The sequence below is a fragment of the Lissotriton vulgaris genome, chromosome 1_2 (genome assembly GCF_964263255.1).
Source record: "Lissotriton vulgaris chromosome 1_2, aLisVul1.2, whole genome shotgun sequence".
In the NCBI taxonomy this organism is placed as follows: Eukaryota; Metazoa; Chordata; class Amphibia; order Caudata; family Salamandridae; genus Lissotriton; species Lissotriton vulgaris.
Window position 1 is genome coordinate 17,425,063 of NC_141686.1, and position 22,847 is coordinate 17,447,909.

At 44.5% G+C, this 22,847-nt stretch overlaps 1 protein-coding gene across 1 annotated transcript in view; it reads right to left on the reverse strand.

The window, feature by feature from the left end:
• The window catches only part of SMC1B (structural maintenance of chromosomes 1B), a 2,420,665-nt gene that overhangs the window by 1,335,917 nt on the left and 1,061,901 nt on the right, over positions 1-22,847 (reverse strand). Inside the window, exon 11 of the mRNA XM_086952745.1 lies at positions 22,163-22,342. Within this exon, the coding sequence (XP_086808871.1) occupies positions 22,163-22,342 (180 nt within the window). The remainder of the gene's footprint in view (positions 1-22,162; positions 22,343-22,847) is intronic.

Here is a 22,847-nt window from a genome sequence, read left to right on the forward strand (position 1 = left end):
TGTTTGTAAACCTCCAGGGGTATGGCATCTGGCCCTGCTGCCTTTCCTACTGATAGATCTTTTAGTGCCTGAATAAACTCGTCCATAGTGATGTTCTGCTCCAACGATTCTCTCTCGCTAGACGTAAGTTTAGCGCCTGTATCTGGCCAGTTTATACCCTGATCGCCTATATCCATCTCTTCCTTATAAAGATCCTGGTAGAACCTCCTAAAAACTTCGAGGATTTCAGTTGGTTTATTATAGATCTGATCACCTTTTTTAATTTCAGTTATAATATTTTTTGATGTGGCCTGCCTTATCCGTAGCGCTAGAGCCCTACCTGCATTCTCCCCTGTTTCATACATTCCCGCTCTGCGGGTCTGATACTCTACTGCAGCTTTTTTGGCCAATTGCCGTTGTATGTCTGCCTTCATGCTATTCAGCCTTTCTAAGCTCTGAGTACCGTGAATCCCATGGCAGACATCCCTCCTGTGTTGTTCCTCTGCCTCCGCCAATTTAACCAAAAGACGCTCTCTGTTTTCCTTAGCTTCTTTCCACATCCTACCCGCAAAACTAATTGTCTCTCCTCTCAGGCCAGCTTTACAACTATCCCAGACCATGACACGGGATGCATTATATCTATTCGCATCGAAGAAAGACTGGGACCATTTCTTTATATGTGCTACGTAATTACTATCCGCTAAGAGCTTTCTATCGAAAGTCCAGGGTCTGATTTTCTCCCTTTGTTTTATTAACGGTCATGGTGAGAACAAGAGGATTGTGGTCCGATATTAGCCTGGGAAGCATTGCAATTTCTACGTTTGGGAGACAGATTGCTGATATTAAAAAATAGTCCAGTTTTGTATACTTGTTAAATGGATGTGAAAAGTATGTAAACCCGGGTTCATCTTTCTTAAGGCTGCCCCACACATCCCTCAACCCATGAGATTTAATTATGGCGGATATAGCCCTGAATACCCGAGGCTTACGACCGCTATAGGGGGTATCACCTATGAAATCTGCTGAGATGTTGAGATCGCCACACATTACTATAGGTGAAGGCCAGTTAGTAAGTTCCCTCTCTATGTGGTCCATCACCCCCGGGTCGTCCAGGTTAGAGCCATATTCTGAACATAGAGTTATGTCTAATTTCAGTTCACATATTGCCCATCTTCCCAGTACATCGGACTTTGCTTTTTAGCTCCTCCCAGGCCTACCCGGCCCATAATAGCTACCCCTTTTACCGTTGATGTCTGTGAGGAACAGGACAGAGTTTCATACCCCCTTAAATTTAGCCAATGTTTCTTTTTCCTAGGTAGATGGGTCTCTTGTAAACATACAATATCTGCCCTTATTGAATTTATATACTCCTCAAACCTTCCCTTCTTTTTCCAATCATTCAGACCACCTATATTTAGGCTAATTACCCTAATCCTTGACATTACCCTGTAGGAAACAGAGCCAACGCACTAACCAATTGCATTTCCTCCTGAGCTTTTCATAAATATACACATCCAGTTTAAACATCTCATTTATGTTGAGAAACACATTACTTGCATAAACTTTCTTTTTTCTTTTTGCTTTTCCCTTTCCCCACCCCCCCACCCCACTCCAAACCTTGTCCCCCCCTAACCCCCATGACCCCAACCCACTCCCCAATGAGGCGCTCAGACTGAGTCTGTGCATGTGATGGGTGCAACCCAGCAGTGGACATTATTCGAACTACTTTTTAGGTCACATCCTTAACCTTGTTTGTGAACCATGAATCACCTTATTGTGACGCCCTTACATCTATGAAGCTAAACCTTTAAGCTTAATATTCAGATTCAATAGACTCGGAAGTCATACCCTGCCCCCATATCAATGCATCTAAATACTGCTCCCCCCTTAGACTAGATCCCTTTTTTTTTTTTATAAAAAAATAGAGATAAATTGGAGACTAGTAGTAGAACACACTCTGCTAGTGGCTATATTATGTATAGAGTAATTCTATGCTACGCTAAGCTATGTAGATTATGTACCATACTAAATGGAGTCCAGATACTCCCGAGCTTTGATTTCCGATGAGAAGTACATGGTCTTGCCTGAATGAATTACTTTTAGCTGGGCAGGATTGATAAGATAGACCTGTACTCTTTTATCCTGAAAAGGCTTGATTAATTGTCTTAGTCTCCAACGCCGTTCAACGGTGATGTGACAAAAATCAGGCCTTACGAAGAAAGAGCCTCCCTCAAAGGTTCTTTTGGCGTCTGGCCTCGCTTTCTCCGAGATGGACTGGCGCAGAAGAAAGTTACCTATATAGATTAGAATAGCTCTGGGCTTGTCGCCTTCTCTGGCATTCTGTCTTGGTTTAAACGGTGTCCTATGCGCCCTCTGGATTTCAGTGGTCCAATTCCACCCAGCAATATCTGGAAAAGCCTTCTCGAAAATTCTGACTATAAAGGCTTTGACATCCTGCCCTTCGATCCCTTCGGGAATCCCAAGGACCCTAAGATTATTCCTTCTTTGCCTATTTTCTAGGATGGCGGCCGTGAGGAGCGGCTGAGCGGCAGCACCAGCAGTGTGGACACAGTCCCGATGTAACCTCGACATCTGTTCGGCATATTGTATCCCGAAACGCGCCATGAACTTACCGGACAGTCAGTGAGAGAGCCGGGCGCCTGAAGGCTCACGAAGCGATTGAACAGAAGAGGCATCAGCACAGCACGGCGGCTTGGCGGCTCGGCTCGCTTGGATGTTTTTTGCCGATTCCCAACATAGGGCACTCCCCCCCGGCCTGCGGAGGTTTGTTGCCTCACTACTGCTGAGGATCGGGTTGGTTGGGAGACCTGGCGGAGCTCACGGTGCCTGGAGGCGGAGTTCCATAGGGCCGGGATCTGGTGAGCGGAGCGGAGGCAGAGGCAGAACCAGCTGCAGCGGCTTGAGCAAAGTGGGACCAAGAGGCTGCGAGGTTCGTCTGTATAGGGGACTGCTTAGGGTGAAGCAGCAGCTCTCTCTGCTTTCGGCACTGCTCCACCGATGGCCCCCAAGCTAAACACCGGAGGTAAGACACTGTCAAAAAATAAAAAAGCAAATGATAACTCTGGTGCAGCAAGTATAACAGGCAATACTACAGGCATTACGATAGTCAATTCTATAAGTGCTGTGTCTGCAAATAGCACTGAGATTGAGGGAGCAATACTAGAAGCGGAGCCTGGGGGGCGGGGAAAGCAGCAACAACCGTCCTCAGGACAGAATACCCCTAAAGAGATGCGCCCCCCCTCTTCTAGAACCAGACAAGCCACAGCCACCGCTACTATCAGTGTGGTAGACATGATGAACCGCAACGAAAGGAAAAAAAAGCTGAAAGAAATGGAACCGGCTATAGCAGTGACCCCAGCGGTGGTATTACCGGGTACCGTAGAAGCTGGAGAGCTTGACACAGTATCAGAGATCGAGATGGCACTGCAACCAGCCTCACAGCCTCAACAGGCTCTACAACTTCAACAAACGGAACTGCAGTCGCTTCAGCCATTTCAGGAGGCTGGAGCCGTGGGTAATGTCTCGAGTGGCTCTCATGATTCAATGGCACAACCGGCTCTCCCAGCTGCTGTGACTGTGGGGGATGATGAGGGGCCAGGCAATGATGTCAGTGAGCCCATAGCCCCTTTATTAGCCCAGGATATGCTAAACCCATTACCAGAAGGCATGGTCGGCATAGTAGAGCATATCTCCACATCTCCATCAACTAACAGAGGAGTTATGCAAGGCGGATCAATAACAGGTGAAGCACTGGAAGATACTGCCATGCCTAACACGATTCCGGATGAACCTGGTCGATTAATGGCAAAGGCAAACGTAAAGCATTCTGGATTGATACACGGCGAGAAGGAAAAGGAGAAAACCCCTAGTGAATGTTTTTTCTCAGTAACAGAGGAGGCCGACTGGTCTGAGGAAGAGGAGCTTCATAGCTCGGATATCGACTGCAGCAATCCTGAAACAGAGAGTGACAGTGAGACAGGGGTACCATCTACCACTATCAAAAATATGCCTCCTCAAAGGGGCCAACCAGACCTAACATGGGATCACTCTCCAACAACATCTCTACAAGGTAACTCTAACCAGGGCACAGATCACGTACAGCATCAGGAGACCACGCAATTTTCAATGATGTCACCGATGACAATGATGGAGTCTATCCATCAGGGAATAACTGCACATAGAGAAGAGACCCGGTCAGACAGCCTCAAGGCTCAAGCAGCAATGAGGAAGATGAAAGGAGTGGTCAGGAAACTGTCGAAAGCCTGTGTGAATGTAGGAGACAGGGTCTCTAATCTAGAAGAAAGGATAGTCGCCACTGAAGCAGAGGCTGCGGCTGCCACGAGTAGAGTGGAATCTCTTGGAGCACAAGCAAACGATGTCCAGTGGAAGCTGGAGGACCTAGAAAAAAACAAAGACATCCGAACCCAATGGCGGAAAAAAACAATCTGAGGATGGAGTCAATGCCCATGCGCACTGTAGTCCAGGGGAGGAGCCACCTATCTCGTGATACTTCGAAGACTCTACCAGGACAACAATGTGCAATCATCCGGACCCAACACTAGGCGGCGATCTATGCACAGATATGAATTCAGCAGCCCACATGCCTCGAACTGGCCGAAATCGGCCGTTACCGACTGGTATTTACTCTCCTACATCTGGCCCTGGGGGAGAAAGCCACAATGTTGCCTCTACTTTTTCAATAAGTCTTGATCACACGATTCTTTCAAAACCGTTGTTAAATCTGCTCTAATACTTTGCGGGACATTGCACAAATTATGCTTCACAGGCTTTGCATTATGTTTGACTTCAACAGTGTGAATAAAGTCTGTTATTTTGCCCAACTGATCTTGAAACACTTTTTTCAAACTTCTGTTCCCACTCATCCACAGCATTAGTACTGACAAGAGAATTTACATCACTTCTATACATAACAACAGGCTTGTCCCATCCAGGTTTAATAGTTAAATTAAACTCTGCCTGGGGCCCCCAACATTGGAATATTGATTCCTTTTTTTGCAATATACACTTTACCCTTAATGGTTTCTCCCAAAACTCCAATAGAGGCCCAAGAGTACAAAAGCAAATCCATTATGCTCCCTTCAAAAGCTACAGTTAATACATCAGAAGGATCCAATTCCTTCCCCCCCACCCAGAATTGAAAAAGTGTGTCTTGTGAAATAATGATAATGTGGGCAGTAGTGTCTAATAAAAGTTTGATATGAATTTCATCAATTGAAACATCCACCTCAGGATCTGCAATAATTCTGGTGTTAAGATCTTTGGTATTTTGTTCCTTGGTATCTTTACCTACTAGGACTTATTCCATTTTACTAATGTCTTTGTCAATATCAGAATCTCCGGTATCATTAGTACACACCTAACACTATTTCTTTTCGCACCCCTAGAAACTCTTGAAAAATGGCCCCCCTTCCCACACTGTTGATTAATAGCTGGGCAGTTCTTGAAAGAGGACACATAAGGGGGCGAACCACATCTATAGCAACTATTTTTTTGGTTGAAAGATCTGTTTTGACTAAATGATCTACCTCCTCTTGTAAAATGTAGTTTCTTCATGTCAATAATCTTGTTCGGTAACATCTTATTAGCTACAACTCCTGATAAGGTGGTGTTAGATAAAGATACCTCTGGTTGCTTTGTATCTTGAAAAGAACTATCAATGCTTTTTGCAATGTTAACAGATTGATCTAGAGATGGGTCTTTACATGTAAACAACCTTTCTTGTATCTCCTATTAGCTGCCAAAGTGAAATTTTTCAAATTCGAATTTGGCTGCTAAAACCTTTAGTATCGTAATAAAAGTGTCAATGCTTTCAGTAGGTTTTTGCACTCTTCTAAAAAATGTATACTTGTGTACAACAAGGTTTTTTTGTTTTAGTAAAATATTTGTCTTACTGGGCTATCGCCATTTCAAATTCATCTGGATCTTCACCTTTTGGGGGCTCGCTTGTTGGTAAATGTTCAAAAACATTTTGAAATTCAATCCCCAAATAATAATACGTTAAGCTTTTCTTTCTTTCAGGTCTAAACCTCTGTTCATCAATTACACCTAGATACGGCTTAAAAGATCTCAACCATAACTTCCATTCCAGTGGTGGATGCCCAGGTTCTTGGAGAAAAGGTGCAGGGGGGAGTGACATTCTGCATTTTTGTATAAATAGTAGAATGTTAATGATAATGAATTATAGGTACCTGCAAAGGAATTATGGTTAGCACAAATAATAATTATTACCTGAAACAAGAAGAAAAAACACCAGACAACATTTTTTTAAATTTCATGTAGCGAGAAAAATAAAGAAAAGAAAGAAAGAAGAAAAAAACCTATTCTTAGTTCTATATAAAATACAATTCAACAGTATTGTTGAATTCGATCCAAAGTACTCGCCCTCTAATTATTTCAATGAAATTATCCAAAGTGATCCAGTGGAATATGTGCTTTCCAAACCACGTTGATATTTCGCTAGTCAAAGTCAGCTGATAAGAACCAACAGAAGTGAATATTTTACTGGTGACTTCTTGGTAGTCTTGCGCTCTTCTGTGGCATAATATGTTGAAAAGTTGACTTGAAACACAGCTCATGAAAACCGCTGTGTGCCGGAATCACGATGTGGCTTTGTGCTGAAACACATGCTGTGCTTGAACAATGCTGGACTTGGATTCAGCTTAGGGCCTGTCCTCCGCCGCACTCTTCAAGTGCACTTCATGGCGGAAAACACTGAGGTAAGAAGTAAAGTGCTTTGGCTGCACTGGCTCGACTGTTGTGATCGGTTAGCTGCGAGGCGGAAGCCGGTCACATGAATAGAATACACGGGCTGGGTGAGAGAAGCCGATGAGCTCCAATCCCATACCCTTCCAGATGTGACAGCATCCATACTCCAGCACACACCTATTGCAATGACATCACCACATTTAGTTTATGGTTTTTAACTTCGAATTGTTTTCTGAAAACGTAAATCAACACTGGCACGTGAGTTTTCTCACAAACAAAAATAGGCTGGCATGACAACATATGCGCGAACAAGCTGCTCATGAAAGTAAAAAGTATAAGCATCACAAGGGACGTCTGTTTAAGGAATGGGACACTGACAAACGTCTGAATCTGCAGGCACTTGCAGTATTTTGGCATGCACACTCCCATTCCAGATACAATTATAGATTTACTCTTATCTACGAACCTGAAGGGAGTGTGAAGGGAACACTACTAGAACTGCTGTGGTATGAGTTTACGGTAAGCGTTTACTCCAAAAGAAAACATATTTTCCCTTGAAAGAAAAATAAATTGCAAAACGCAAATTAATATGTGGGAGACATTTTTGCATGAAAGAATGTACATTTATCACATTTATGTATGTGGAAATTGTTCTGCATCGGAGGAATGTGAAAAAATAAAGAATTCAAGAACTCTAGGCTTCTTAGACAGTGACAGGTCAGCCATAGAAGTGATAACGTGCTTTGTGACAAATGATAGTTTAATAAATATATTACAGCTAGAGGCCTAAGACTGCTGGAGTAAATTTCTGACTAGTTGTTGTGAATTTGGGCCAGAGAGCTGTTTACTTCATAAGGCCATATAACTGATTGCTGTATAGGATAGTAAAATCCCAAAGAAGCAATTACTGTGTGTGCTGTCTCGGTACGCATTTCAGAACTGATTTGCACCACAATCAAGCAAATATGACGTGTCAGGATTTTTGAAGCATGCAATCAAGTGATCTTTTAACTTTGTTAAATGCTGAACTGGGTAATTCTCATCCAACTTTATTTTTTGCTTTCAATTTGATTTTTGGTTTTGTTAAATGAATGTTTTTAATTGGAAACAGAACTGGCTGCAAACACTACATACTGAACTAAATTTCAAATATAATAATGTTCTCTTTCTTTTCTCTTGTGTGCTTTGGTGTCTTATGTATATTACTTCTGCAACCTAGTCTAAAGGCACAGAAAGTCCAGTGTGTTTTTATAAGCTCTACCATTAGGAAAGACAATATAAATACAATTCAATTCCAATTTATGCTTCATAAGCGAAACAATTAAAGCTCAGAATTGGTGGTATGTATTTGCACGGCTCCTCAATGCCTCGAAGTCTGGATTCGGGCTCAACCACAGTACTGAAATACTATTATTCATTGCCACCACAGACAACATCTGAATGATCTTTGAAAGAGGAGATAAGGCAGCCCTCATGGACCTCTCTGAAGCATTTGACACGGCCTCATACCCCTACCCTCATCTGGCGCCTGCACGAGATTGGCATAAAAGGACCCATTCTACCCTGGAGCTCCTTCTTAATGGATATAACACAAGCTATCAGCCTGGTATCTTACTCCCTGAAGCACGAAAACACATCTGCAGTGTGCCTCAAAGCTCATCACTCAGCCCCACTCTACTCAACGCATACATGATCCCTCTGGCCAATGTCATCCGTGCACAGAGCATCAACATTCTCTCCTACGCTGACGATACACAACTCGTATTCTCCGAGACAAGATCCCAAAAGGAATAAACAAGTTCACTACCCACATGACCAAAGTCACTAACTGGATGAAAGCCAACTATCTCAAGCTCAAAACCGACAAAAAGATGTATGACAGAACCACGCAAGCCATTCCAACGCATGGCTTTACAATGACCCGCCTTTAACACCACATTCCTTTACCACACAAGTCTTTACAGTGCACAAACACTTTGCCTTAGGTGAAAGAGATAGAATTTAGAGAGGTATAAATTACTATTCTAACTCCAGTCTGCGAAAAAGTTGGGAAAGCTTTGGACATCAAAGTCCAATGCCACTTACACTATGGCAAGTAATTGGAAAAACTTGCGTGGTAAAGGAATGCAGTGATGAGAAATGAGTTACTTACCTGTAACTGCAGTTATCCAGTATTGGTATCTTTCATAGATTCACAAGCCTGAATCATTCCCATTTGTCGAGATGGAAGTCCCCGGTATATTGGTAAAGTAATGTCCCATTAGATATAGAAAGTAATAGGCCTAATGCCTCACATTAGTAATATATCCAGGTCCTTTTGTGATAAGGACCAAACTCTAGAGAACAATCAATCAGCTGTCACCACCCTCTGGAACCTTCCTGGACGGAGCTCTAGTCCCTCAGATTTTCGTAAGCACAGTGCAATATAGAGGTACAACTGAGAGTACTAGGTGAGCCCTTCCAAGGGAGGCGGGTGGGTTGCAAGTGAATATATGAAAGATACCAATACTGGATAACTGCAGTTACAGGTAAGTAACTCATTTCTTATCCAGTATTAAGGTATCTTTCATAGATTCACATGCCTGAATCAGAATAGTTAGCAATAATGAGCACATTTCATTTTGCACATAAGCCATAAATGCACAACTTGATAGAAAACTATTCCATTCAAAATTAAGGTAATAACATACATATAGGCCCAGTAAATAAACATATTAATAAGTGAAGAGCAATAGGTTGCCATTCTGGCATAAGTTATAGAAGTAACAGAAAAATGTGTGGTTAGAAAGAGAGTGAGGTTGGTGGAAAGGAAGGAAGGCTCACCTTTATTGAAATAGATGGAGCAGCACCCCCGGTCCCACCGCAGCATCCTTCATTAGCTCCGAATCCAAGCAGTAATGCTTGGTAACTGTATGTGGCGTTTTCCATGTTGCCGCTCTGCAAATGTCTGTGATAGGCACGCCCGCAAACAATGCCATAGAAGTAGAAACTGCCCTATTGGAATGGGCATGAATTTTTTATTGTAAAGGTTGACCAGCTTGTTGGTGACAGAAGATAATAGCACCAGAGATACACCTAGAGATACTTTGTTTTGTGAGAGGAAGCGCTTTCCTAGGTAAACTGTACGCCATGAAAAGTTGGTTGGCTTTAAGGAATGGTTTTGTCCTGTCAAGGTAGAATTTAAGGCAACGCTTCAGATCCAACAAATGTAGAGCTCTTTCAGTTGTCGTTTGAGGATTTGGAAAGAAGGTCTTTAGGACAATGAGTTTGTTAAGGTGGAAGTCTGACGGGACTTTAGGTATAAATTTCGGGTTAGTATGAAGAATCACTCTATCATTTTCGATTTGAAGAAATGGATCTTGTATTGTAAAGGCTTGAAGCTCACTGACTCGTCTTGTGGATGCAAGGGCCAGAAGAAGCGCAGTTTTCAGCTCTGTGTATCGTTTCAAAAGGATGCCTCATAAGTTGAGCAAGGACTGTGTTTAGCTGCCATGTTGGAGGGGGAGACTTTACAGGAGGGAAAGTTCGGAACAGTCCTTTGAGAAATAGTTGTATCAGTCTATTTGACCAAAGAGAAGGTCCTGTGGAAGATCTCCTCAATGGGGAGATTTCTGCTATGTGAACTTTAACGGAAGCGTGAGCGATGCCAGAAGTTGCTAGATGGAAAAGGTATGGTAAGATTTCTTCCGGAGAGGATGTGCCTTAGCAGATCTACACCAGATACAGAACCTTTTCCTTTTGAAAGAATAAGTCCTGTTTGTACTATCTGCTCTTGCACGAGACAGAACCGCCCTGCTGTCTGTAGGAACGTTCAGGCCTTCAAATTCGTGAAAATCAGGAGCCAGGCCGATAATTTGAGAGAGGCTGGATATGGGTGTTGGACATGTCCCTGGTCCATCGTGAGGAGAGAGGGAAACGGTGTCAAAGGAATTGGAGGTTGCAGGGAGAGGAGATGGAGCTCTGTGAACTAATGTTGGTGAGGCCATGCTGGAGCTATTAAAATTAGTGTGCAAGGCTCTGCCTTCATCTTCTTCAGGACCCTGGGAAGCAGGGGAATCGGTGGAAAGGCGTAGGCAAATACGCCGAACCATGCTATTGAAAAATGCATTCCCCAGAGAACCCTGTTGGGGATGCCAGCTTGTGAATTGTTGGGATTTGGTGTTGTATTGTGTGGCAAACAGATCCAACGGTGGTTCGACTCACTGAGAGAAGATGCTGTTGAGAGTATATTGGTTCAACTCCCACTCGTGACAGGTTGTCTGTAATCTGATTGGTGAATCTGCTAACGTATTGTCTTTTCCTGGAACATATTCTGCCATCAGTGAAATTCCATGCTGAAGTGACCAGTTCCACATTTTTTGAGATTCTTAAGAGAGTGATAGAGAACGAGTTTGTTTAGGTAGTGCATTGTCGTAGTGTTGTCTGTTCTGACGAGCACTAGTGAACCTTTTATCCTGGGAAGGAAAGCGAGGAGGGCTAGATAGACTGTCCTCAGCTCTAGGAGGTTTATGTGCAGACTCTGCTCGGAAGATGACCACTTCCCGCTGATCTGAAGTTCCTGAAGGAAGGCTCCCAAACCTTCCGAGACGCATCTGTGGTTAACACTTGAGGAGAGGCTTGAGTTAGAAAAGGTAGGCCTCGAGAGAGATTTTGTGGATGAGTCCACCAGTTTAGTGAGGCGACCATCTGAGGAGTCACCTGTATGTTGTCGTCGAAGGATCCGTTCACTTGAATCCACTGACTGGTAAGAGCCTCTTGGAGAGGGCGCATGCGGAGGCGACAATAGGGAATTAAAAGAAAACAGGAGGATATCATTCCAAGGAGGGATCTGAATAGGCGAACGGAAAGAGCCTTTCTTTTATGTATATGTTCTGCTAATTGCAGGAGTTAATGTTGTCATTCCTGGGTTGGATAAGCCTGTATCAGGACTGTATCAAGGACAGCTCCCAGAAATGTTATCTGTTGAGAAGGTTGTAGGACCGATTTGTCGGGATTGAGGGTGAGACCCAATCTTTTGAAAAGCTGTAGACAAGCTCTGGAAGACTTTCTCACGCTGTTGAGAGAGGGTGCCTTGAAGAGCCAGTCGTCGAGGTAAGGAAAAACTTGGTGATGCTGTTGTCTGAGGTATGCAGCGACTGGGGAAAGACATTTTGTGAAAATGCGTGGGGCTGACTTGAGCCCAAAAGGCAGAACTCGTAACTGGTAGTGCCTGCCGGGCACAGCGAACCTTAGAATTTTTTTGTGTTTTCTGTGGATAGGTATATGAAAATAGGCATCTTGGAGGTCCAAGGATACCATGTCGTCGTTCTCATTTAGAAGCTGCAAGACTTCTTGAATGGTGAAAATGAGAAACGATTGTTTCTTCAGGAATTTGTTTAGATTCAGTAAATCTAGAATTGTCCTCCATTTCTTTCCCTTCTTGTGCCCTAAGAAGAGACGGGAGTAAATACCTTTTCCTCTTTGATGAACAGGAACCCGCTCTATAGCTTCTTTCTGGATCATTGATTATATTTCTGGTGTAAGAGGTGTAAATGTAAATGTTTGTGAGCCATAGGTTGAGGAAGCGCCGGTGGGGGAGTTTGTACAAATTCTAGAGAATGTCCAAACTGTACTAGTTGGAGAACCCAACGATCTGTTGTGATTTGATTCCGATTTTGATGGTAGTGGGATATTTTCCCTCCGATTTTGGAGGGTGGAGGTGAAACGGTGACCGGCGGCAGAGAGAAGTCATTGGCGTTGGGCAGATTCCTTTTGTCATCCAGCCTTTCCGCGAAAGTCAAAGTCAAAGTCAAAGTCAAATGATTTATATAGCGCGCTACATACCCAGAGGGTCTCAAGGCGCTTGAAGAAGGGTGGGGAATTACTTGTCGAATATCCAAGTTTTAAGTTGCTTTCTGAATGCTAGGTGGTTCTGAGTGAGGCGAAGGTGAGTGGGAAGTGAGTTCCAGGTTTTAGCTGCCAGGTAGGAGAAGGATCTACCTCCCATGGTGGTTTTGTTGATGCGAGGTACAGTAGCAAGGGCTTGGTTGAAGGATCGTAGCTGGCGGGAGGGGGTGTAGAAGGAAAGTCGTGTGTTGAGGCATTCGGGTCCGAGTTCGTAAAGTGCTTTGTGCGCGTGGGTTAGGAGGCGGAAAGTAATCCTCTTATTGACGGGGAGCCAGTGGAGGTTTTTCAGGTGACCAGAGATGTGGTCTTTACGCGGGATGTTTAGTATGAGTCTGGCTGAAGCGTTCTGGATGCGTTGGAGTTTTTTCTGGAGTTTTGCGGTGGTACCGGCGTATAGGGTGTTTCCGTAGTCCAGGCGGCTCGTGACCAGTGCGTGGGTGACCGTTTTTCTAGTTTCGGTGGGGATCCAGCGAAATGTTTTTTTGAGCATGCGAAGAATGTTGAAGCAAGATGATGAAACAGCGTTGGCTTGTCTGTTCATAGAGAGTGTGGAGTCCAGGATGACGCCCAGGTTCCGTGCGTGGTCCGTCGGGATGGGTGCTTTTTCAAGGGCCTCTGGCCACCAAGAGTCATCCCAGGCGGAGGGGGAGGTGCCTAAGATAAGGACTTCTGTTTTGTCTGAGTTCAGTTTCAGACGGCTCTGCTTCATCCATTCTGCAACCTCTTTCATTCCTTCATGTAGGTTGGTTTTGGCAGTGTTAGTGTCTCTGGTGAGTGATAGGATCAGTTGAGTGTCATCAGCGTAGGAGATGATGTTGAGGTTGTGTTGGCGTGCGATGACCGCGAGGGGGCTCATGTATACGTTGAAGAGGGTGGGGCTGAGTGAGGATCCTTGTGGTACGCCGCAGATGACTTCAGTGGCCTCTGACTTGAATGGTGGGAGGCGGACTCTCTGGGTTCTTCCGGTAAGGAACGAGGTAATCCATTCCAGTGCTTTTCCTTGGATTCCGATGTTTCTGAGGCGTTGTATCAGGGTGCTGTGACAGACTGTGTCGAAGGCTGCGGAGAGGTCGAGGAGGATGAGGGCGACTGTGTCTCCATTGTCCAGTAGAGTTCGAATGTCGTCTGTTGCTGCGATGAGGGCGGTCTCAGTGCTGTGTTTGGCTCGGAAGCCGGACTGTGAGGAGTCGAGGGATTTGTTGGTTTCGAGGAAGGTGGTGAGCTGGTTGTTGACAGCTTTCTCCATGACTTTGGCCTGGAATGGAAGGAGCGAGATGGGGCGGTAGTTTTTGAGTTCGGTGGGGTCAGCTGTGAGTTTTTTCAGAAGGGCGCTGAGTTCTGCGTGTTTCCAACTTTCCGGGAAGGTGGCGGAGTTGAGGGAGCAGTTGATGACGTCTCGGAGGTGTGGTGCTATGATGGAGTCTGCTTTGTTGAAGATGTGGTGAGGGCATGGGTCTGTGGGGGATCCTGAGTGGATGGAGTTCATCAGGTGGATGGTGTCCTCAGTGGAGATTGGGTTCCAGTCATTAAGGATGTTCAAGGGGGGTGAAGGTCCTGCAGAAGGTTACGTGGGTTGGTGTCCGGGTCGGTTGTCGAAGCTGTTGTGGATGTCTGCGATTTTGTTGTGGAAGAATGAAGCTAGGGAGTCGCAGAGGGCTTGAGAGGGGGTGATGTCGTTGGAGTTGGCTGAGGGGTTGGTAAATTCTTTGACGATGTTGAATAATTCCTTGCTATTGTGGGCGTTGTTATCTAGTCGGTCTTTGAATGCGGCTTTCTTGGCAGACCGGATTAGTTGGTGATGTATGCGAGTGGCGTTTTTGAAGGCGTCCCTGGTGCTGGTGTTTGGGTCTTTTTTCCAGGCCTTCTCGAGGGAGCGACAGAGTTTCTTAGATTTCTTAAGGTCATCGTTGAACCAGAAGGCGTTTTTGCTGCCTAGTTTGAATTGACGTTTTTTCAACAGTGCTAGGATGTCGGCGCTGTAGGATAGCCATTGGGTGAGGTTAATGGCTGCTTGGTCGGGGTTTGAGGAGTGGGCAGGGGGGTTTTGAAGAAGCGATGAGGAGATCTGCTCGATGGTGATTTTGTTCCAGTTTCTTCGCAGAGTAGGTTGAGGATGGTCGTGGGTTGTGGTCTTATTGTAGATGAAGTGAACGCAGCTGTGGTCCGTTCAATGGAGAGCTGTGGTGTGACTGAAGGAGACATGTTTGCTGGAGGTGAAGATAGGGTCGAGAGTGTGACCTGCAATGTGGGTGGGGGTAGTGACGAGTTGTTTGAGTCCGAGGTTGGCGAGATTGTCCAGAAGGGTGGTGGCGTTGCTGTCGTTGCTCTTTTCCAGGTGAAAGTTGAGGTCTCCCAATAGAATGTATTCCTTGGAGGGGAGGGTGTGTTGGGTGATAAAGTCAGTGATGTCGTCACTGAATTGTGCACGGGGTCCTGGAGGCCGATAGAGGAGGGTGCCTCTGAGTGTGGTCTTGGGGTCGGTGTGGATCTGGAAGTGAAGGTGTTCGGCGCTGGCAAGGTTGACGTCTGAGCTGGTTGAGATGCGGATGGTGTTCTTATGGACGATAGCGATGCCTCCTCCTGTGTGGTCGGTGCGGTCCTTACGGATGATCTTGTAGCCTTCCGGGATGGCAATGGTGATGTCTGGGGCTGATGAGGCGTTCATCCATGTTTCTGTTAGGAAGGCGACGCCCGGAGAGATGGTGTCTAGTAGATTCCAGAGGTCGATGACGTGCCTGTGGACCGAGCGGGTGTTGAGCAGGATGCATTGTAGGTGGTTGGTGTCAGATCTCTGTTTGGAGTTTGTGGATGAGGAGTTGTTCCTGGTGCCGTCGAACTTGCAGGAGTTGCAAGAGAAGGGTCCATGGGTGTGTCCAGGAGCGGCTTGGACGCAATTGGGGAGGCGGTCGGGGTTTAGGGCTAAGAGGGTGGCGGTGCCGTATGTAATGCGGGTGGGGTGGGTGGTACGAGGGCCAGGGGGTCTGGCGCTGGGCGCGGTCCAGGTGTGGACGGGAGTACACGGGCTTACCTTTGGCGCACCTTCGGCGCGACTGGGGCGCGATCGCTGCGCGTGAACGCTGCGCGAGAGTGCATCTGTCATGTAAGGATGGAGGAGGGGGAGGGGCGAGGGAGGGTCAGCAGGGAGGCGGGGCGGGCTGTGGGGGCCAGGCTCTGAGTCACCAGCAACAACAAACGTAAGATGGCGTCAGCGTAGGGAAAACCGAAACTAGAGGTAGGCTGGGGCTGCCAAAAAAGATCTTGCCCATCATAGGGCATGTCAAGGATTTTGGTCTGGATCTCAGGCCGGAATGTTGTTGCTTTACCATCCTTGGTGTCTTAGGACAGCCGCACAAGCCAGTTGGCAGAAACCAGTGGATGCGATGTCCATCGCACATTCGATGATTTCAGAAGCCGATCTTTAGCCCTCTAGCAACACCTTCTTTGCTTCCTCTTTAGTGTCCAGTGGAAGGGCCTCAAGGTAAGGTGCAATGTCCGACAACATCTGCTTGTTGTAGTATCCCAATAATGCTAATGAATTAGACACTCTTACAGTCAATGCCGACATGGAAGAGAAACGCTTTCCAATATTGTTCAACCTCCTGTCCTTTTTATCCGGGGGTGCAGATAGTGGAGCAGATGAGTTTTTCGATCTGCGTTGAGCTGCCTGAGTAATTATTGAATCAGGCTTGGGATGGCCTATAAGGCTGGCCGGAGCATCGTCCGGAGCTTTATATTTTTTATCCAATCTTGGCAAGACTGGAGGAACTGTAGAAGGGTTCTTCATTATTTTGATGCCTTGGTCCCAGATAAAATCTATGACAGGCATAGATCTAACAAATTTTTTGAAGGGTTCCTTGAAGTTGTAAAGGAAACAGTCCTGTTGGTGGGAAGGCGTTGGAAGCGTTGTGCTGCTCTTTCCAGGAGATTATGGAATCCGATATCCTCTGGAAGAGAGTCTATCTGAGGAGAAGATGGCACTGTCGTCGATGATGCAAATCTCGTCGACAAAGTCGTCGACGACGAATCATCCATCGATGGGAGGGTCGTCGACGGTACACTCCTTGTCGATGTGTTTACCACAGTCGACGAAACACTCGTCGTGCTCACCGTTGGGCGAGCCGTCTACGCCATATTCGACGATGATGAAGACTTCCTGATGATCTTTATCGATGATGACAAAGGGGTTTGTGCCGTCCACGAACACGTTGTTGTCGATGAAAGAGATGCCAACGAGACTGATATTGTGGCGACCGTCGTCATCGACGAAGTCACTCCAGTAGCCATGTGAGGGGATGTTTTCGTTATCTGAACCACCGTCAACGAGATAATCATCGGCGAGGCTGAGGAAGGCTTTTTAAAAGTGTGTTTCACCCTCAGTGGAGGAGTAGGAGGGTCTGAAGCTGGTTTCTGGGAGGATCTTTTAACAGAAATTGAGCTTTGAAGGGAAGGAGACTCCCTGGAAGGCAAATAATTGTTGTTTGAAGCCTCTGAAGACTTTTTGTGCGACTTCTTTAAAGGTTGCTGCAAGGACGGACATGGAGAGACATCTCTGGGCCTTTTTCAAGGTGTTTTTGAGGAGGATCTTGATGAGCTTTCATTCTCCTCGGAGGACAGGGGTCATCCTTTTCTTTAAGCCTCTGCAGCCAACTCAAAAGCCTTCCCTAGCGGTCTTTTAAAGTCTTAGTAGAAAAGGTACAACATACCTTGCAGTCTTTAGGTTTGTGGTTCAGATAAAGAATGCAGAGGCTGTCCTTACGGGGGTCGTCGACGTGTAACCTTTATTTCTGCAGGTACCACAGGGCCTAAAAAGGCCTTTTGTAGGACTGTCCGACATGAAGACAATGGAGGACTTGACACAGACAATGACAATATTGAAGAGAAATACCTTGAATCCAAGAAATAGCTGAATGCAAGGAAAAATCAGGAAAAACCTGAGCAGAGCTCAGTGGAGACTCCCTTAGCACGACGTGCGGTAGAAAATCTGAGGGACTAGACCTTCTTCCACGAAGGTTCCAGAGGGTGGTGACAGCAGATAGGTTGTTCTCTAGAGTTTGGTCCTTATCACAAAAAAACCTGAATATGTTACTAATGTGAGGCCTTAGATCTATTACTTTCAATGTCTAAGGGGACATTTCTGTACTAATGTACTACGTACTCCTATCTCAAGGATGGTGAATGATTCAGGCATGTGAATCTATGAAAGATACTCTAATACTGGATAAAGATGGGTTTTTGTACAGACCACGTTGTAAAGGTAGTGCTTGGTTTAGACTTTGTGGTAAATGATGTTTCCCCCGACAAAACAGAAGTCATGACTTTCAGCAAGAACACCTCACCATGGGACTTTAACTGGTGGCCGGCCAAACACCGACCCACACCTACATCCAGGACCCACGGCAGGAACCTCAGAATAATAATTAACAGTAAATTGCACATGACTGCACAGTCAACACCGTCAGTGCTTCCTGCTACCATACACTGAAGATTCTGAGGAAGATCTTCGAAAGGCTCCCAAACAACAGATGAAAAACTTTCCCTCACGCCCTAGTCACCAGCAAGTTGGACTATTGGACATCAGGATTCCTAAGCAACTCACTAGAAGCCTACAAACCATCCAGAACTCGGCAGCCAGCCTCATCCTCAACCACCACACAGAACTCACATCACACCACACCTCAGTGAATTCCACTGGCTCTCGATAAACAAACACGCTCAATTTAAACTCCTCACATACCCTTTCAAGGCACTAAACAACTAAGGCCCCATCTACCAGAACAGTTGCATCTTGTTCCACCAATCACCCAGACACCGCCACTCTGTAGGATTCTACTCGCACAAATCCCACAGATACGCAGAACCGAATTGGAAGGATGGGCATTCTCTTACATCACTCCTATTTCATAGAATGGCCTCCCATTCCACACCAGAGCGTCCTCTTTACTTCTTAAATTCTGCAGGAAGCCGGAGACCTGGCTTCACAATCAACCAACCTACTATAGGCAGGGCTATGTACACAAACCAGCGGGTAATAGTGCACTTTACAAATACACAAAACATAACAATCCTCCAATGTTTTTTAGTAAAATTGAAAGTTATTTTTTAAAAGCATTGTATGTGTTAGATATTTTAAAAGTTAAATATTTTACTTCCTTATAAACGTACTCACAATAAATGCAAAGAATTTGTAATGAAGAGGACACAGAATGTATAATTCTCCTAGTAATTTCTCATTGGAACCTCAGGGTGCAACCTGTGGCCCCCATTAAGCCTGGACCTTTATTTACCGGCATGCCCTGGTCTAGGATCTCTGGAAGTGAGGGAGAATGGTAAAACATAGTTCAGGATATTACTAATGGGTGAATAAAGGAGGTTTTAAATGCATTTCATGCTGGGTGATATTACATTTTTATAGGTAAGTACTAGCACTTCTTAACGTTAACTAAATCTTTCATATGTATACATACAAAAAAAATTTAAGCCAAGTTGCTTCAGTACAGGCCGAAAAATTCCCCTAATCAGAAATAAAGAATATGTAGTAAGAAAACAAGTTACTTACCTTTAACTACAGTTATCCAGTATTGGTATCTTTCATAGATTCACATGCCTGAATCATTCCCCGTTGCCGAGGCAGGAGTTCCACGGTAATAATACATAAAAAAGCAGTGCCTTAGTAAGAACCGTAGTAGGCTAAAAAGGAAAGAGGCCCAGAAAGAGGCCCAGAAGGCCCAAAACTTAGTAGCCTATCTACCTCATTATAAGAAAAGAATTAAAAAATAGTTCCAACCAATCAGCTACCAGCACCCTCTAGAACCTTCCCAGCAGAGGCAGTTCTCCTCAGAATTTTCTTAGCACAAGTGGGAAGGAGGGATCCCAGATAAAGAACTGTCTCGCTGGGGAGGAGGGTGGGTGCCTGTGAATCTATGAAAGATAACAATACTGGATAACTGTAGTTACAGGTAACTTGTTATTTCATCCAGTATTGGGGAATCTTTCATAGATTCATATGCCTGAATCAGAATAGCAAGCAGTAAGCCAAGCAGTGTCGTTTGTGGACGGTGGGAGACAAAGTGAATATACTTCCAAACACATCCGGGAAGGTTAGAATATTTATAAGGTATATATATATCTTCAAAGTGAATAATGTTTGCAAATTAACTGTACTTTGATGAGAAGCAATATTAATATGTAATTATAGACATAAATTATATCTGTAACATAATAGACATATATATAAAAATGCAACATAAAAGAAACATGATTCTAACCTTAGTGAAGGAGATGTTGAAGAACAACTTGTCCCATAGCTGCATCGTCCTGCGACACAGATTGCAGGCAGTATTGTTTCGTGAACGTGTGGACATTCTTCCATGTCGCAGCACAACAGATTTTTTCTAATTTAACATCAGCAAATAACGGCGTAGACGCCGCCATAGTTCTGGTGGAATGACCTTTCTCTGTAAAGGTTTGTTGGCTTTGTCATGGCAAAAATGTATAGCAGAAGCAATCCATCTGGCTATAGTTGCCTTAGTTACAGCATGTCCCAGTGTGGCTTGACCATAGGTGACAAATAATTGATTGGATCGCCTGATTTCATTCGTTTTTTGTAATTAAAATTTGAGACAACACTTGACGTCGAGAGAGTGTAAAGCTCTTTCCGCTGGCGTGGCTGGGTCCGGAAACAATGTTTTAAGCTTTACAGGCGAATTTACATGAAATTGAGACGGTACTTTAGGATGAATTTGGGATTTGTCCGTAGCGTCACGTAATCTTTAGAGAAATGCAAAAAGGGTTCTGAGATGGTGAAGGCTTGAATTTCACTAACCCTTCAGCTGTATTAAGAGCTAATACATTTGCTACTTTCCAAGTTAAAAATGTGAGCTCAGCCTTGTGAATCGGTTCAAATGGTCTTCTCATTAGTTGAGCCAAAATATGTGTTCAATTCCCACTCCGGAGGAGGTGGACGTATTGGGGGAAAGGCTCGAAAAAGCACTTTTAAAAATTGTTTGATAAGTGATGAAGAGCAAAGTAAAGGTTTGTTAGAATTCTTCCAGAATCTGGAAATTGCAGCGAGGTGAACCTTGATAGAGGAGAATACAAGCCCCGCTTTGGCCTGAGATAGCAATTAGGGAAGGATATCCTCCGCTGGAGCCTGGATTGGATGAACATCATTTGCTCCACCAGAACGCCAAAGGCACTTCAAAGGCAAGCCCGTCTGTACCTGCCTGGACCGCACTCAGAGTCAAAAACCCTGGTTCCACCACCTGCCACCGCTACACTGCAGATGAGCTCCGAGCCCTCAACCCGAGGAACCTGGACGCCAACTACTGCACCACTTCCCCTTGCTCCACCGAAGGACCTTTCGCCCGCCACCACTGTCGCTTCACCTGCAACCTGAGGACCCCTATCCAGCCAACACTTGACCAGAGATCCAACTCCTCTTCCCACCGCTCAACTCGCACTCCCTCTGCAGGCACGCCATGGAAATCTGGGACATCTTAACCACCCTCACTCCCAAAGTAATGTTCATCACAGAAACCTGGCTTACCCCCACATCGCCACTCGACATCCCCACCGAGACTCCACCTCCCCCGGATACAAAAGGATCGAGTACCCCGGCAGACATGACAGAGGCATCGCCATCATCCACGAGTACAAGGATAAAAAAAATCAAAAATCAAAATTGTGTGTGCTATGCCTGGTTACATTTTATATGAGCAAAATTGACCGACATATCGGAAATGTGAATGGTTATATTTGTTTTTAACAGCTACCCATTTGAGCAGATGAGGAAGGAATCGTAAAATAGCGAATGGAAGACCCAATCTTCTCAGCAAGCTCATTATGAAAGAATATTTTGATGTAACGTTCTCTGGGTTCTGGGAAACATGGATGCAAGTTAGGTTTGCTTTTAATGCTGCTATTCAATGGCTTAAAAATCAAACTTCTTGTCACTAACAGAAGTAAACCTTTATTTTCATTGGTATAAAAATTCACCTCACATCCCAAGTAAGGACACATAATTTGAACTCGAATACTTCTCTTCTTTTTCAATAACCAACGCTAGTGATAAGATCGAGGTTGTGAAACTCTGACTCAGTATATGTTACCATGAAGCACCGTTCCAAAGTGTTTTGTTGAGAATTGACTCAGTTGCGATCTAACCATTGCACTGAGAACATTTATCACACCTTATGCGCTTCATTACACATAACTTACTAAAAAAGTGAAAACTATCCAACTTTAAAATCCAGTACTACGCATTGCTTATAGCTTTATTTATGACCAATAACCAGTTTTACCTATAAATACAACATTTGAAAAATGCAGGGTACATGCAAGGGCAACTTTATCCGTGCACAGGCGTATAACTATCTGTGAGATAAGGAGATGTGCCAGGGGCCCCTCGCCATACTTTTTAGGGGCCGCAACATTTTGATTTTCAGAGCTGGGTATATTAACAGAAGAATACTGGTTTCCAAACTGTGAAAGTACACAACAGATCACATCGGCTCACAATGTATCATAACAAATAATAAAATACAAATCCTACTTTTAATCTCTCTGGGCCATCAAACGCAATTTGTTTGGCTTCTTTAATTGTCTCACAAACAAGGGCATTGGTGCAGACAAACTGAATGACTTTCTTCAACTGAGGAATCGCAGTCTGTACAACATCAATCATCATTTTGGCTCCCTTTACCTCTCGTAATTTTTCGTTGATTGGCTTGATCTGAAAACCAAAGAAAATCTTAAAATTAGTGCAAATAAACATAATATACAATAAAGGGCAACAGAAGAACAATGCATTACCATGGTGTGACCATGCTTTGACCAGTTCTCAATCGCTATGCTACTGTATAATTACTGAGTTTCGCAGTTCCAACTACTAAGTATTAATTCTTACCTACTTTAATTGGGTACTTACCTGGACCTACTTGCAATTTTATGTTTGTTTTTATTCTAGTTACATTAATCAACCCCCGAAGAAGGGAGTGCATCCCGAAATGCATTGGGCAATTCAATTTCGTAATGATTATAATTACAACAATATATTATGTATTGTATGGAGTAAGATGCCAGATCTAGTAATCAGATGTTATCAGAAGTAAAGCTGTAGACTACAGGAGTGGTTTTTGTATTAGAGCAGAAAATAACACTCGTCTCATGGTTGAGAAATGTTGTCAAAATTTAAAAAGGACAAACTTGATTTATGTTTTATGATTATCATTTGTGAG